Consider the following 17,152-nt stretch of genomic DNA (forward strand, 5'->3'; position numbering starts at 1 on the left):
GTTGCAAGGTAGCACCTTCTGGAATGGAGGGGGAAGGGAGTTCTTGGAGCCTTCGGGCCACCTGAGCGTTTGGCCTCAGCCGGTTCACTACAGAGCTGAGGCGTTAGCATGTGGTGGAAGAGCGAGCTCCCAACTCCCAGTGAGGTGTGCCCACGTTCAAGGGCAGATGGCTCTGCCCTTAGCCTCTGCATGCCTCCGTTCCCAGCCTCTGCTAGGGGTGGTAAGTTCTCCCCCCCTCTGCTGGCGGGATCCCTAAGACAATCAGATGGGAACTACTCAGTGAAGGACAGATCCCCACATAAGTCTGAGGTCTTCATGTGACACGTTTACCCAGAGCCACGCACAAGGTGAGAATAACTAAGAAGACTTCTAGAAATAAGTTTTCCTCATTTTCTCTGTTTTTTCGGAGTAGGAAGCCCGAAAGCCTTCCAGAAGGACTGTACATTCCCAAGCAAAGTGCTGGGGCAGGGGGAGGGCAGTGGGGTGTACCTTTCCAGTGTCATGTCAAATGCGGGGTCGAAGCTCCGCCGGTACGAGAATGGAATCGGCAGCCCTCAGCTTGGCTGTGGGGACCTCACCGTCGCTCCGGGCTGCCTGTGGCTTGAGGCCTAGGGCCACCTGCGGGAGGTGAGAGGGAGATGAGACACAAGTGTCAAGCCTGGCGAGGAGGAGGGGGTGACATTTTCCCCGCCTCCAGCCCATGTCGAGCGCCAACAATACCCCATTTCTATTTGAACGCCTCAACTCAGAAAAGCTGCCTCGGCCAGTGGCTGCTCCCACTTGGATTATGCCAGAGCCCTTTCTGCCGTAGAGCTAAACATTCCTCTCTCCTCTAACCTAGGTGACCCATTCCAGAATGACCTCTTCGCAGAACAACAGACAGCTTCGGCAGGTAAAAGCCTTTGTTGGAAAGACTTTTTATTTTCTCACCTTCAGGCTATTTCCAGCCCTAATTCAAGTTGAGGGAAACGGAAAAGCAGCCGCCTGCCAGGCCTCCTATGACAGGACAGCAGGGGGCTTAGAGTCTGAGTGACATTCCGCTCCCCTTCATGGTCAGGCGCCCCTTCTTGCCAACCACACAGCGGCAAGAGAGGGAGAACTAGAAAAGGAGCCCCTCGGGGCCAGGCAGTTCTTTTAGATGTGCCCACAGCAGCTTGGTCCCTTGTGCCCACTTGTGTCCCACGTGGTAGCGTCAGAGGTCCCTGTGTAGCGCCTGCCTGCAACGGGGCTTCGGTTTACGGGTGCCAGAAGTGGTGACGGCGGCCGCAGCGTGTTCTGGGAAGGACGGCCATCTGCACTGCCTGGAAGCCTAGTGTCTCGTTCCCTCCTGGTGACGGCAGCTTTGCCCCGTGTCCATCCACTGTGCCTATACTCGCACTTCAGGGGAAGGAACACACTGGGTGCGGTGTTGCGATCCTGCTACCTGGTTATTTATCGACTTCTGAATTTCTCTTTATTTTTTGACTGAGGTGAAATTCATACAAACACAAAATTCACCATTTTAAAGTGACAATTCATTGGCATTTGGTACATTTATAACATACAGTCACCACCTCTGTGTAGTTCTAGAACGTTTCCATGCCATAAACAGAAGCCTCATCCCATGAGTAGTCACGCCTTTTTCCCCCTCCCCCAGTCCCTGGCAACCACCAACCTGCTTTTTGTCTCTGGATTTAGCCATGTTTTTATTATTAAAATCAGCTTGGTTGGCAGGTGTAATTTACACACAACAAAATTCACCAATTTTAAGTGTATAATTAGATAAGTTTTGGTAAATGTGTGCACTTGTGTAAGAGAACATCTCCATCATCCCAGAAGGTTCCCTTGGGCCTCCTACCCCCACCCCAGGCCCCGGGCAGTCACTGACCTTTTTGCATTATGGTTTTTTCCTTTTGTAGATTTTCATATAAAAGGCATCAGCCATGTGTTCTTTTGTATTTGGGCTCTTTCACAAAGCATAATACTGTTTATTCATAGGGCGTATTTTCCTTCACTTTCCAAAACACCCTCTAGATCCATTCGGAGGGGATCCTTTCAAAGAAAGCGACCCATTCCGTGGCTCTGCACCTGACGACTTCTTTAAGAAACAGACAAAGAATGACCCATTTACCTCAGACCCATTCACGAAAAACCCTTCCTTACCCTCAAAGGTGAGTGACGCTGGGGAGGTATAGAGCTAATTGTGTGTGCTTGTCCCTGTGAGGCTTGTCCCATGGCTCAGGCTGTCACATGCATTGGGCCGGTGAGCCCATGTCAGGAATACTTGGGTCCCAAAGAGCTCTCTTTTCTGTGCCCCTGTCATTTCAGCTCAGGCCCACTGGATGGCTTCTCTCTTCTATCACCTAACCCTATTGCTGCCCTGTCTCCCAACAAAACTGAAACAAGACAAAGCATCATGGGCTCCCCATGTGCTCCCCACAGCCGCCCTGCCATCTTCCTGGCTGCACTGAAAGTGTGTGAGGCCTTCGCGTGCCCCTCTCTACCCCTAGCATCCAGCAAACCGTGTGTCTTGCACGGTGTTAGGCCCAGTGCACTGCACAAAAAAGCGACTCTGTGATTGAGCAGAGAATTCTCATGTCTAGTGAGGGCAGGGTATAGCCTCCCTTCATGTTCCAGGCTGCATCTCTCCCTCCTGCCCGCACACTCCCTGGTTTTCCTCTTCTCCACAGACCAACTGGTCTTTTGCACTAGACCCAGAGCTCCTTGAAGGCAAGGATTAATTTGTAACGTTTCTGTTGATAGTCCCGTCGTGGGATCCCCCTTTCATTTCTGCTACTGATCTATGTGTGTGATCTGTGCTCTTACTTTCTGTTGATCAATTTTGTTGAGCTTGTCCATGAACCAGCTTTTGGCTGTGTTAATTTCCTCTCTTGTTTGCTTCTATTTCACTGATTTCTGCTTTTTTATTATTTCCTTCCTTCTATTTATTTTGGGTTAGTACTTGCTTTTCCATTTCTAACATCTTAAGATTCAACCTTAAGTCACTGACTTTAGACCATCATTTCTAATATAAATATTTTAAAACTACACATTTCACTCTAAGCACTACCTAGCTGCATTCCACACATTTTCCTATGTTTTATCTTCATTGCCCTTTAGTTTGAGATATTTTCTAGTTTCCCTTGTGATTTCTCTGTTGAAGCATGAATCGTTGAAAGTATTGTTTTGTTTCCAGGTGTTTGTTCTTTCCTTCCTTTACATATCTTACAATACTGATTTTTATTAATTAAATTGGTCATTAGAGAACACATTTTGTATGTCTGCAGTCCTTTTGAATTTATTGATATCCATTTTATGGTTTGTGTTGGTGTCCATACCATGTACAATTGAGAAGAATGTTGCTCTGTTGTTGTTGGGTGTCAGCATTCTGTAAATGCCACTTACGTCAATGTGGTTGGTAGTACTTTTTGGATTGTTTGTGTCCTTACGGGTTTTGTTTGCTTGTTTTGTAGCTCTACCACTGTACCCGTTGCTGAGAGGGAAATGTTAAAGTCTGTGTTTGTGGAATTGTCAATGTCCCTGCTCACTGTGTCAAGTTTTGCTTCATGTGTTTTGAAGCTCTTGTCAGGTGCCTACACATTTATGTTTCTTGTATCACCCTGATGCAGTAACCTTTTTATCATTATAAAAGCTTCCTTTTTTCCTCTGGCAATACCTCGGTCTTGAAATCTGTTTTATCACCTGTTGAAATAGCCTTCCTTCATCCTTCTTATGCTTACTCTTTGCTTCCTATATCTTTTTTTATCCATTTACTTTCAGTCTCCCTGGGTCTTTCTACACAAAGGGTTTTCTATAGCGAGCATATAGTTGGGACTGCTTTTCTTTCCAGCCTGGAAATTTCTGCCTTCAAAATAGAGTGTCTAGTCCATTAACATTTAATGTAGTTATTGATATGGTTAGATTTAAGGCTGCTCTTTTATTATTTCCTTGCTTTTTATCCCCTGTGTTTATTCCTCTGTTCCCTCTCTGCCTTCTTTTAGATTATTTAAATGTTTTCTAAAATTCCATTTTCTAGTATCTTCTGGCTTCTTTTAACTATACCTATTCCTGTTATTTTTTGAAGGTTCCTTTAAGGATTACCATATACACTCTTAAATTTTCGTAGGCGACCTGGAGTTAATATTACATCAGTTCATTTCCAATGTAGAGAATGTGCAACCCTGTAGGTCCATTTGTTCACCTCCCCCCCCAGCCAGCAGTGTCTTCTCTCATGTTCTAGTTGTCATAGGAATATATCTAAATATGTCATAAACTCCCTAACACCATCTTGCTTTAATCCATTGTTAAAAGAGACTGTTTTTTAAAGACTTATTTTTACCCAGGTATTTGCCACATCTGTTGTTCTTCATCCTTTTCCTTAAGCCTAAAGAACTTTCTTTGGCATTTCTTATAATACAGGTCTACTTTGTTGTCATTCTTTTTTTTGTTGTTAAGATTTTATTTATTTATTTGTCTGAGAGTGAGAGAGAGAGAGAGAAAGTGTGCACACAAGCAGTGGGAGTTGCAGGCAGAGGGAGAAGCAAGCTCCCCATTGAACAGGGAGCCTGATGAGGGGCTTGATCCCCAGACCCTGGGATGATGACCTGAGCTGAAGGCAGCCGCTTAATGACTGAGCCTTCCAGGTGTCCCTTTGTTGTCATTCTAGAAGGGTATCTGTGCCCGATCTAGTATTATTTTTTTTTTCCATCCAGCACTTTTAGAATGTTACTCCACTGCCTTCTGGCCTCCCTGTCCTTGAGAAGTCGTGAGTCTCTCAGGCAGTTGTTCCTGCATAGGTATCATGCTGTTTTCCTCTGGCTGCTTTAGCTCTTTATCACTGCTTTTCGATAGTTTGACTGTGAAGCGTGTGTATGTGGTTTTCTTCGTATTTAAGCTGTTTGGGGTTTGCCGAGGTCCTTAAATTTGTAACTCAGGTCTTTTACTTGATAAGTTTTTGGCCATTACTTCTTAGACATTTTCTCTCTCTGCCCTGTTCTCTCCTTTCTTGGTGGGATAACAGTTACTTTTCTTTTTTTTTTTTTTTTTAAATAAACACTCTATGAATTGTACACTTTAAGCAGATGAGGTTTTTTTTTTTTTTAAGATTTTATCTATTTATTTGACAGAGAGAGATCACAAATAGGCAGAGAGGCAGGCAGAGAGGGGGGGGGAAGCAGGCTCCCCACTGAGCAGAGAGCCCGATGTGGGACTTGATCCCAGGACCCTGAGGTCATGACCCGAGCTGAAGGCAGCGGCTTAACCCACTGAGCCACCCAGGTACCCCGGATTAAAGTTACTTTTATTTGGAGGTTTTACTACTGGCTCCACAAATCCCTGAGACTCTGTTTTCTCTTCATTCTTTTTTCTTCTTTTTCTGTAGATTGGGTACTTTCTACTGATCTGTCTTCAACCTCGCTTACTTTTTTCTTGATCATCTGTCATTTAGCTGACCTAGTGACATTTTTTATTCTAGATACTATACTTTTTTCAGTTTTTGAATTTCCATTTGTTTCTTTGTATAGTTTCTATTTTTTTCTAAGATCTTCTATCTGTTCCTCCTCTTCTTCTTTTTTTTTTTTTTAAAGATTTTTTTATTTATTTATGACAGAGATAGCAAGAGAGGGAAGACAAGCACGGGGGAGCTGGAGAGGGAGAAGCAGGCTCCCCACTGAGCAGAGAGCCCGACATGGGGCTGGGCTCATAACCTGAGCTGAAGGCAGACCCCTGAAGCCTGAGCCACCCAGGCGCCCCACCTATCCATTCCTCTCGAGTGTACTTCCCTTTACTTCATTAAACACAGTCATTCCGGGACGCCTGGGTGGCTCAGTTGGTTAAGCAGCTGCCTTCGGCTCAGGTCGTGATCCCAGCGTCCTGGGATCGAGTCCCACATCAGGCTTAAGGAGCCTGCTTCTCCCTCTGACTCTGCCTTCCACTCTGCCTGTGCTCGCTCTCGCTCGCTCTCTCTCTGACAAATAAATAAATAAATAAAATCTTTAAAAAAAAAAAAAATAAAATAAACACAGTCATTCCTGCTTCAAAGTCATCCTCATCAAAGAATTCTAAAACATCTGGGTCCTCTTGCGATTGGTTCTATTGATTGTCTTTTCCCTTGAGAACTGGCTGCAGGTTTTTCTGGTTTTTGTTATGTTGCATGATTTGAAGACGTATCCTGTGAACCGTGAGTGCTCCCTCATGGTGACGGGCTGCTGCTGTGTGCCTAGAGCCCAGGTGGTTCAGTTTCAGCAGGCAGTTGACTCTGTGAGGCTCCACTGCACACTCACTTTCTCTCACCTGTAGTGGCATGCCTGTGACCTTAGCTATAGCTGCGTTCAGTCTCCCCTCCCTCACATGGTACTGGGGTCAGCCCTTCCCTTGGGCAGAGCTTATCATGAAATTTTGGACTCCTAGTCTCTGCCTCTCCCTTTCCCATGACTGTGGTTGTCCCAGACCACCATCCTCTGGTCTTTAGCCAGAAAGACAGGGAGTCTTTTGTTGGGGTCTAGCCTTCCGAAACCCTCAGATTATAGCTGTTGAGACAGAAGGCTCAACCTGTGCTGTTGGCCCCTGCCAACTTGGACTTCTGGGCTAGTCTTCCTGCTCTGGCTCACTTCTGAACCTTCAGGTGGTTGCTTAAGTTTACTTTTTTTTTTTTTTTTTGCATTTGTCCAGAGTTTATAGGTCTGCTCAGCAGAGGGGGATGGTCTGTTGGGATTTTACTCCACCAGCATTTAGCCAGAGTCATCTTCTCGTCCTCACGGCCAGCACCGGATTCCGTGTACACAGATGGCGGGAAAGTCCGTGGTTGGACGACGGCTGGGTGAACACATGAACTGCTTCTTACTCTTCTCTCTCTCCTTTCACTCAGCTCGACCCCTTTGAATCCAGTGATCCTTTTTCGTCCTCCAGTGTCTCCTCAAAAGGATCAGGTGAGACTGATGACTTATTTTCCTGACCCAGTTCCTGCTTTTGTTTCCAAAGCTGTGTGTCCTCAGAGTTCATGTCATTAGTCAGTGGCACCCATACTCTCGCCTGAGGCACTGTGACCAAAGCCAGCTCCCCCAGCTGCTCATCTTTCCAAAAATGAAGGTTGGGGGCAGGAATTCAGTCAATGATAACACCAGTGTTCCTGGTTACTCCTTACTCATTTCTTTGTACAGATCTTTGATTTGTACCTTCAGATCTTTTTTCCTAAAAGAATCCAAGTTTGACTGAGGGTCCTGGCTTGTGCATTAAATGAAGGGGGAGCATTTGGGTCCCCCCCTTGCTTTGGGGGAACAGGCCCCACTTGGACCTGCTGCCTTGACTAGCAGCTCGTGCTCGTTGGTGATAGAGTTTGGGTTCATAGGTGGGCGCGGGAGTTATGCAGGCAAGCCGTCCCACTGAAGGAGAAATCTTCACAAAACGCGCCTGCAGACAACCTCCCTGCATGCATGGCATGGGTGGTGGGTCGCTGCGGACCTGCACCTCTCTCCCCGACCTAGGACAGCAGCCCACTGCTCGTGAGCAGTGCTGGCTAAAAATACAGATAGGGGGCACAGTCGCTGTGGCTCAGCCTGAGGTGGCCATCGTGGTGAGAGGCTTCTAGCCGGGCCGCACCAGCCACGAGCCAAAGTGGGTTGGGGGCAGGGAGGCCATGTTGAGGAACCGCATCCAGGTGTACAACCCTGGCCAGCAAATCCTACCTCCTGGGATGTCCCGTGCTGGGGGCCGTGCACTACTGAGAGGCTGCACTCCCCTGCCCCTGGGTGTGTTCCGTGGACGCCCCGTAACTCTGCCTCTGTTGGTGCTACTTGCAGGTCCCTTTGGAACCTTAGATCCCTTCGGAAGTGGGTCCTTCAATAATGCTGAGGGCTTTGCTGACTTCAGCCAGATGTCCAAGGTAAAGCCCCTCCTACAGAGCACGCGCATCTCTGCCAGTGTCTTTGTGCCTCTTGTCGTGGTCGTGTCGTGAGTGGCCAGGTGTGATTGTTAGCACCACGTGTGTATCTCCTGGCACCTGTCAGATGCATCCTCATGTGCGGTCATGAGCCGGCAGGCGGGGTCTAGAAAATGTGTGTGGTTGTGATCAGTTCCATTTCCCTTCCTCTGAGTGAAACTACCAGGGCTCTGCATCCCTTCACGAGGCCCACATGTCGCTCCCCCAGCCCTCCTGGTATTGCCAGATCTCAGGCAGTAGAGCTGTGGCTGCGCGGTCTCAGAGGAGGTGGCAGGCACAGGGGTCTCAGGAGGGGCACTGGGGGGCAGGCCCGGTGTGCCGGCAGCTGAGGCTGGAACTGTCTTCCCCAGGTTGGAGGCGGGAGGCGTCCATAGAAAGTGGGCCGGTTATGTAAGTGGGAGCTGCCCAAGACAACTGGAGAAGGGTTTGGAAAGCAAGGGCTAGGTTCTGTGAACAGATAAACGGGTGTAAAGGGAGCTGTCCAAGACAGATGGTGTTCCCGCAGTTGTCGGGCTGGGCAGTATCGGTGTGGCCACTGTGTAAATACAGCCTCAGATGGAGTTGAGGTCCTTTTGGGTGGAGGGGCTGGGGGAATTATGGCTAGAAAGCTAAATCTTCAATGTAGCAAGAGGTCAGTCAGTAGATCTTGTCCAAAATGGACAGGTCAGGAAATAACAGTAGAAGCCCAAGATTGCGGAGGTAAATCCCAGAAGAAACTGTTGAGAAGTCAAAGGCGTCGGCCGTGGTGAGTGGGAAAGGCAGTGGTCTAAGAGTCTGCTGCTCTTTGTTACAATCTTTAGTGTCCTCTGCTTTTGAGCATGAGTGCGTATTTCTTTGATAAGTATTTTTTGATAAGTACGTATTCCTTTGCTTTAAAGGAATGCAACCTTAGGTGTGCCCCATGTTGGCCTCCGGGCCCCATCCCCAGGACCTATTCGTGCTCTGCAGCTTCTTGGCTGCCCCTGAGGCAGGTGAGGGCCTCATGGAGCACAGCCTGTGGCCAGTGTCCTGCTATCTTTACTCACCCCACCAGGATTCAGTATCCACTGCGCTGGCCTGGGTACCATCAGCATGGTGGGCGTGGTCACAGGCAGCAAACAGTCCCCATCCCTCATCTCACCTCTCAGGGAGGCTCAGAAGCCAGATGTTGGAGAGGGAGCTGGGGAGGGACTCTCCTAAGCATATGGGAACTGAGCGTCCGCGACAAGGAGTCACTTGCTTCTGGCCCCCTGCCAGCCCCTGCTGGATGTCCCCACTTGTCTGGGCCCTCGGCACTTGTGGTGAACCGGGGTGATTGTGGCGCACGGCTTTGAGCAACATGTGAGATTCTGTTTAGGTTTTCAAAGAAGCACGTGAGCGTACATTGTCAAGGTAGCAAATCCAGCTTCTGGCCAGAGAATGTTTGCCTTTCAGCTGTGGTAGGAGGGAGTCCAGAGGGGCTGGTATAGCCACCTCTCTGATTCCAGTGCCTGGAGGGAACGAGCCTGCCTCCTCGGTGCGGGCACACTGTGACTCAGATGGTCGGGACGCGGTCTGGGATTGGCCCGAAGGCACCAGGGCGGGAGGTCTGCTCACACGTTTGCCTATTGCTTGGTGGCTGTTACACGTGCTGTTGCTCCTCGAGTGGAGCTGTGTGTCCTCTGCTTCCGTCCCTGCTTAGCAGGCAGGAAATCAACTCCTGAAATCAGAGAACTTGTGCCACATGGTGGCAGCAGTCCCCAAATGAAGGGGTCTGCATGGGCTGCCCCAGCCACGAGTGGGCCCTCTTCCCTCTGCCCTCTCCTTTCAGGAGGCTGGCTCCAGCGGCAGAGCCTGGGAGAGTTGCCAGGGGCCAGGGCTGAGCCCAGGACAATGGTATGGGCGAGGCCCTGGTTTTGAGAGGTGCGCTGGTACAGGCTGCCTGGGCTGGTGGAGGCCTGCGCGGGGCAGCCAGTCTTGGGGGGCTCCGCACAGCAGAATGGCCAGGCCTCTCTCTTCCAGGCAGTCTCTGAGTGTCCTGGGGCTGCCGCGACCCCCGGAACTAGGTGGTTCAGAGCCCGGCCCTGCCGTCTTTCTGCCTGTTCTAAGCTAACATCGTGCTTTTCCTCTGACTCGGCTTCCCTCTCCTTGTCCGCGTGTCCCTCGATCAGGCTGCACACACATGTGCACTTATGACTTAAGAGCTGGTGGCCCTTTCCTGTTCGCGGCGCCGGGTGGGACAGAGCTGGACGGGGCCGTGGAAAATTTGTCTCGGGCGCTCCTTTGTTTGGTTTCCACGCTCCTGTCAGCGCCTGATGTGCCACTTGTCCGGTGGAACACCGAGCCCTAACCTTGTCGGTCTGTTTTTCCCTTTGGTTCCCTTTCTGTTTTTCAAGAAAAACACCATGTGTATAAATAAAATGCTGAAGGAAATGAAAGTAAAGAGGCAAGAAGGCTTGCTTTCTTTCTTTTTTCTTTTCTTTTTTTTGGGGGGGGGGGGGCTTCTTGGTTCTATGTTTTCTTTTGCTAATGTTTTTTACATCACCAGCTTTTCCCCATCAGAGTGGGGTAGCAAGGTGATGCACACTGCGCCCTTTCTTAACTCCAGCCTAAACCGGGGTCCTCCTCTACCTGGCGGTGCTGCTGGTTTCTGACAGCCAGTGAGCTGGTTCCGGAGCTTCTTTGGGCTTGTGCTCGAAGTGGAGGTCCCCCCATACCTGCAGAGAGGTTTTGTTTGTTTGTTTTTTGTTTTTAAAGACCCTATTAATCTGTCACCTTGCTTTAGGAACAAATTCTGAACATCTGAGAATAAAAACAAGACTCAAACATAAGGATTCCACCCCTGTCCCATGAAAAAAAGCTATCTCCGCTCTATCTCCTTGGCCGGTTGGCAGGGCCTTTCCAGTTGCTTCTCCAATGGCATTTAAAGCTATGCATTCCCATTGAGGGCTGTTTCTTAAAAGTGGAGAGTTGCTTGCTTTAAACCAGCTCTTCAGACTGTGAACCCCAAACATGTTCCTCTTAGAGCTGCTTCTTATAGTGGCTTTTCTCATATTTTTTCTTTTTCTTCTTTCTTTCTTTCTTTTTTTTTTTTTGAGCACACTTGACGCTGTGCCAGCCCAGAGAGCCCCTGCTGGCTTTACTGAAACCCTTCTAAAAATAGCCACTTTCCCTGAAGCTGTAGCCTGAGGAGGAACGAGTCAGGTCCCAGAGGAGGCCTCTTGGGAAACCTGGAGTCATGAAAAGTGGGATTCGGAAATGACGTGGGCTTGGCGGTCAGAAGGGCTACAGCTCCCGGTCACGGGGAGAGTGGCCTTTATGGTTGGAGCCCTGTCACATCGGAGTGAGCCCACCAGCTCAGTGGGTTTGAGCACAAGAGAGGGGCAGAGAGTCAGCCTGGCGGTATGTGGTCCAGGCTGCAGCCTGTGGGCTATGGGGACTCTACGTGGGGTGTGTCCAGAGGGCTCTGGGCGCCACTCTGCACCCCTTCCCCAGAGCTGGTGTGTTCCTGAGCCCCAAGACAAAGACTGGCATCCGTGGGGGGCCTTCGGGCTGGTCGCGCATCGTCTTGGCTAAGAAATGGGTTTTGACTCCTGCCTGCTTGTCTCAGGTCCAGCGGGAGATACGTGAGCCCATCTTCTGGTCCGTGAGTGGCAGAGGCAGGAGCAGAGCTCACATGCCCTCCCAGCTCATTTGTGCACTGCCTCGTCCCCATTCTTCCCCAAACTGCAGACCCTCAACCACCATTCTAAAGATAAGCTATGACTCCAAACTTTGTCTCTGCTCCCACGCCATCTCCCCCTGGGGTAAAGTCTGTGGATAACAGCAAGCAGCGGGCATAAAAGATCGGTAGCTGTCGGTGGCATCTGCGGATTTTTACAGGCATCTAAAGGAATTCCGGTCATGTCCACATCCTTGGCATGATAATAATCGGCCATCTTTGTGCTCTGCAGTCGGGATGCCCTTTGGAGCAGTTTACACGTGACTTGGTTGCATTTTTGCGGCAGCCCAAGGGCTACAGTGTGTCATTGATGGTCATTTCACAGATGAGGACACGGAGGTATGGAGCGGTTAGTAGTTCTGGGGCTGGGACTCCAGACCCTAACCCTGACCACTGTGCTCTGCAGCCTGGCTGGGCAGATGTTCCAGAAACTGGAGCTGCAGAATTTTCAGAGACTCCCTGAGTTTTGTACCGTAAAGGACAAGTGTCCACAGAGCCCAGAGGAGGGAAGCAGTAGCCATGGAGGGAGGCGCCTCCTTGTCCTACCACGGTCGTGCCAGCCCCATTGGCCTCTCTTCCTCAGAGCTTCCTGGGGGACAGCATGGTCTTGGCAGGGAAACGAGTCTTGCTCATCTGTCCCGCATCTTCCTCGCAGCTTTCTCTGGCCCGCTGAGCCCTCGGCCGGCTCTGCCTGGAAAAGGCCCCAGACCTACCTCGGGGGGTGGGCTGCCTGCAGCAGAGGGCAGGGCCCAGGAGCCTTAACCCTGGAGGCAGACAATGTGGGTTCCTACCCTGACTCTACCACTGAGGTGCTGTATGACTGCAGGCTGCATCTCATCTCTGTGCCTCAGTTTCCTTGTGTGTAAAATGGCGGTGTTGTTGGAACAGAGGTGAGATCAGCTCAGAGCCAGCATTTCCTGCCCTAGAGGTCCTGGGCGCTGCTAGAGTTGAATCAGGGTGCCCAGTAGGATGCCCAGCTGCCTCTCCAGGCCCCCTCCCTCTCACTGAGGGCTGGCCCCCTTGTCCCCACCTGAGATTAGTATCTACAGCTGTAACTGAGGCATAGGTTGCCACATGCATGCCCTGGTAACCAGATTCCGGGGGGTGGGGGGCGCATCCTGTGACCGGATCCTAGTGGAGGGAGGCCTGAGCTGGCATATCTGTGGCTTATCTCCCTGCCAGTGGGGGTTTGTCGTGCCCAGCGCTGTGCTGGCTTTCAGGGTGGGGGGTGCCCATGGAGACCAGTCACAGCCCGCCACAGGCCCAGCCAGCAACTGTGCTGACCCGTCACCTGGGCCCATTCACGGCAGACCCAGCCAGATTGGGGGGGCACGTGCTTGCCCATGGTGACCTGTGTCCTATGGAGTCTCATCAGGATGTCAAGTGGGCACAGTTAGCAGGAAGGGGTGTCAGAGCTCTAGGGGGTGGGAGTGAGATCTGGTCTGAGGAAAAGAGGGGGCTTCGGGAGGATGGGGTAGACTGAGCTCCCCAGCCAGAGATGCTGTGTCCGTGGGGCCCTGGAGACCAGGGTGCAAGGGGTTCCAGGGACTGGGGAATTGTTGAGGGTATGGGGCAGCTACAGAGATGAGATGGGAGAATTGGGTAGTGGGGGCTCTGATGAAGGCCCTGTGTGCCTTGAAGAGTGCTCCAGAGGTTAGCTGTGGGTGCTGGGGCTCTCGAGTGCTATGCACCCGCCTGTCCTCTCTGCCCGTACAGCTGCCCTGCATCTGTCTCTTGCTGGGGTGACATGGGTCTGATTTGCACTTGGTGGGAGCAAGGGTGGAAGGTCCAGGCTGGAGGAGCCCAATGGAGGCAGCCAAGGGTGTGCCGACAGGACTGGGAGTGGGCTCCAGCCGGAGTCATGTGTAGCGGCAGCACCTGTGGACCACGTGGGGGTGCGGAGGTGATCTGCTGCCATTCTGACCCAGTGCCCGGACCCGCCCGTCACTGACTGGGGGCAGCAGCCACATGGGCTGGTGCTCAGCCCAGAGGTGGCACAGAGAGGGGTCTGTGACCAGCGCGAGGGTGAGGGTGGGGCCCCTCTCTGAGGCGTGGACAGGAGGCCCAGGGAATTCTGGGGTCAGGAAAGACTTGCGATCCCTGTGTGGCAGTGGCGCGTGTGGGAGGGGATGCCCCTCACGTGACAGAAGCCTGTTGAGGTGCAGGGCGGCTCTCGCCTGCTCTGTGTTTGCTGGCTTGTCCCTCCCACGCCAGAGGACCCTGGTGTTGAGGGTAGAGGAAAGCAGGGTCTTGTGAGAGACCCGGGCCTTCCTGGGGGCCCCGCCGTGGAGCCCAGAGGGTTGGGGGCCTTGCTGAGGCTCTCGGTACTTGAACGTTGGCTGAATGGACATCCGTTGCCTCCATTTTAATGATTATTTTTGCCTCTCTTTCGTGTCCTCTTTTACAGCCCCCAACTTCTGGTCCTTTCACCTCCTCCTTTGGAGGGGCAGGATTCTCAGATGACCCCTTTAAAAGTAAACAGGACACTCCCGCTCTGCCTCCGAAGAAACCTGCTCCTCCACGGCCTAAACCGCCCAGTGGTCAGTACGCTTTCTTCTCTCGCAGCCGCCCACCCACCGCCAAAGGACGGCGCGGGGAGGGGGACTCAGGGCTTCTCTGTTTACCAGCCCAGAGTGGAGCAGATGCCGGGGGGCCCGCACTCCGAGCACAGGATCTCCCTACTGCATAGTGACCTGGGTCCTCATGTGGTGTGTGCCTGGGGCACGCCTCCCATCCCACCCACCTTCACCCAGTCCTGGGGGCCCCGTGGCTTCTGGCTCAGTGAGGGCCTCCAGGGTGGTCTCCAGAAGGTCCAGGGCTTGGCCCTTGTGGCAGTGAGAGCTGCTGCATGGCCTCTGGCGGGGTGTGTAGTCAGGACCCTGTGACCCTTCTGGCCTCCCCTAACCTGAGCTTTTTCCCAAGTTGGCTGAGGCTACCCTCTCAATTCTGTGTTTCCCTACTGGTTAAGGACTCAGAATGGGCTTGGGAGTGGGGCTCTTCTTTGGCTGTGTTTGCTGTAAGAGGAGGCAGATGGCTCTGGGCTACCTTCTGCTTGGCTCCTACTGGGTGTCTCTCCAGAGAGCTCCAAGCAGGGGGCTCACTGCAGACCTCACTTCTCCTGGCTGTGTCTGGTGCCACCCGATCTCTCTTGATCTTGGCCCTGGGGCCCTGCTCTGAGGAGAGGGCCCAGGTGTCCCCCTGAGGATGCTGAGGACTTCAAGCTTTTGCAGGGCCTCCTATGATGGCCACAAGCTGACAAGCCGGGCTGCCAGGCTCGAAAGGAGAAAGCTGTCGCTTTAAGTGGGCCCGGGATTCATTGCAGTTTCCCAGCTCCTTGATCCGCTCCTGCTCACTGTTTTCTTGGTTCCCCAGCTCCAGGCAGTCTGACCCGTGCTGTCTTGAGACTAGGGGTGGCCATAGGAGATGCACATGCTCTCTTGAAACCTTGGTCCCGCCTGAGCTAGCTTCTGCCCTTCAGTTGGCTTAGGGCTCCACTTGGTGGCCCATGGAACTCTCTAGTCATAGGGTGTCATGGGTTCTAGGCCCTCCGGTCATCCTACATGAGGTCCACCTGTTGAAGTCCTCTTAGTAGAGATGAATGGAGGGGAAGTTATTTTTTAGAGGCTGCCTACTCTATCCTGTCGGCTGGGCCAGCCAGGGCTTTCTTTCAGGAGGATGGGAGCCCTGCCTTCGGTGCCCACTCTGGCAGCTCTAAGGGGACACCCCTGACAGTCTCCTAATGGAAGGGCATCAGGCCTCCACACTCTGCCTGAAAGATGGGGGCCGAAGCATGTGCACATGTGCCTGCATACCCACGTACACTTGGGGCGTGGGTTCATGCTTATGTGCAGATGTGTGTGCATACGTGCTCAGGCAGTGCTCACATGTGCAGACGTGTGCACACATGTGCACATGTTCCCATGCATCCTCGCATGCACACACTCTCACAGTGCTTACACGCACCTGTATGCACGCTGCACGTGCCCACACGTTGTTGTGTAAAGTACACACACACACATGCGCACACACAGAGCGACATAGTCATTGTCAGGCCTCGGGGAAGTTCTCCCCACGCCAGCCAGCAGGTGCAGAGCTTCTTGCTCAGGGTTTCTTGGAAACTCTTACTTGAGCATCCTCCCCTTCCTTGAACCAGTGTTGAGTCTGCTTTTGAACTTGCCTGTCACCATCCCCTCTGCCTTGTATTGCCCTCTGCAAGCCTCCCAACCACATTTTCACTGCTGCTTTTAGGGTATCATGGACTTACAAAGCAGAAAAGCTATCCTAGTCTTGGAAGTCTTGGGCCTGTACCCTGGGGAGTCTTGGGCTGCTTTGCTCTTGGCTTTGGGCCGCTGTACCCTTGCTCTGCCATGGCTGCTGAGGTGCCAGGTGCCCCAACTCTCCTCGTCATATCCACGGACCTACAGGGTTTCCTAGCCAGACCTAGTAAGACCCACAAGGTAGGACAGGCACTGGGATGCTCTCCTCAGAAGAGGAAAGGGAAGTGAGAGAGGTCGCGTGGGCCACCCACTGTCACACAGCACAGTGCAGCAGGGCCAGCCCTGGACTCCTCCACCCCCATCTAAGCTGTGATGAGAATCAAACCAAGAGGTTCAGAGTTCTCACAGGTTCTGGAAGAATGGTGGGTGCATGTGCAGTGTGTAATCTGTAAGTGACCACAACATACCTGCATTGAGGTCTAAATGTGTCTCGTCTGATTCTCTTACCTAGAAGCAATGGCTGATCAGAAAAACTCTGCGCTGTACACACTGCTGGGTGGTAGGTACAGACGGTGTGGTGACTGTCGTTTGAGCAGCTTCCAGTGGTGGCTCTGCTGTGATTTCATACTAACCTCTAACAACATGGAAATGCTGGCCATTCAGACGCGCACCCCACGCGTGATGTCTGACCCAGCAGTTGACCTTTTAATGAGTTGCATCTGGAGGGGAGGCATTCAGTTCTCTGGGGGATGCACAGGAAGGTATCTGCCCCACACTCTGCTCTGATGGAGGGAATCGAGGCCCAGCTGTGCACGCTGCCCTCCCCCTCTGCGTCCACGCCGCACAGAGCGAGACTGCTTAGGCCCCGGAATCGGCCAGGAGTTAGCTGGTTGTTTGCAGGATGGGTCAGCAGGTGAGCTCGGGAGGAAGTCCTGCTCAGGGTACAACTCTTATTTTCCGGGCTGCTTAAGATAGGAAACAACCAGGTATGGATGTCCACGTTGTGTTGTTTTGTTGTTTTGCTTTTTAAGAAAGTGAAGTCCAACAGTTTGAAAGTGAGAGAATGGATTGTGCTTCTTTGCTCTTCTCATTAACCTGGCCTTTTCCCACATGGAGAGGCCCCGTGGCCAGCATGCCGTGGGGGCCGTCACCACCTGGGACTGCCACCTGATCACACTCGGGCTTTCCTGGCATGCAGAGGGAGCTGTGGCCCCCGTGTGGCTGAGTGGGGAGAAGGCAAAGTGGGTACCCTGCTGCCAGGGGCCCCGTGGCCCTGTGGCCCCGATGATGGAACCATGATCCCATGGAGCTCTGAAGTGGATGGTTCAGACTGCTTGGTGG

At 52.1% G+C, this 17,152-nt stretch overlaps 1 protein-coding gene across 10 annotated transcripts in view; it reads left to right on the forward strand.

The window, feature by feature from the left end:
• The window catches only part of EPS15L1 (epidermal growth factor receptor pathway substrate 15 like 1), a 95,138-nt gene that overhangs the window by 61,001 nt on the left and 16,985 nt on the right, over positions 1-17,152 (forward strand). For 5 of the 10 annotated variants that reach the window (XM_082708503.1, XM_082708509.1, XM_082708505.1 and 2 more), the window contains 6 exons: positions 842-892; positions 2,014-2,150; positions 6,845-6,905; positions 7,776-7,858; positions 14,002-14,134; positions 16,323-16,370. In XM_082708503.1, coding sequence (XP_082564629.1) covers positions 842-892; positions 2,014-2,150; positions 6,845-6,905; positions 7,776-7,858; positions 14,002-14,134; positions 16,323-16,370 — 513 coding nt within the window. The remainder of the gene's footprint in view (positions 1-841; positions 893-2,013; positions 2,151-6,844; positions 6,906-7,775; positions 7,859-14,001; positions 14,135-16,322; positions 16,371-17,152) is intronic. The other 5 variants (XM_082708504.1, XM_082708511.1, XM_082708508.1 and 2 more) reach the window with 2 other exon arrangements.

Source organism: Mustela nivalis (genome assembly GCF_964662115.1).
Source record: "Mustela nivalis genome assembly, chromosome: 1".
NCBI lineage: Eukaryota > Metazoa > Chordata > Mammalia > Carnivora > Mustelidae > Mustela > Mustela nivalis.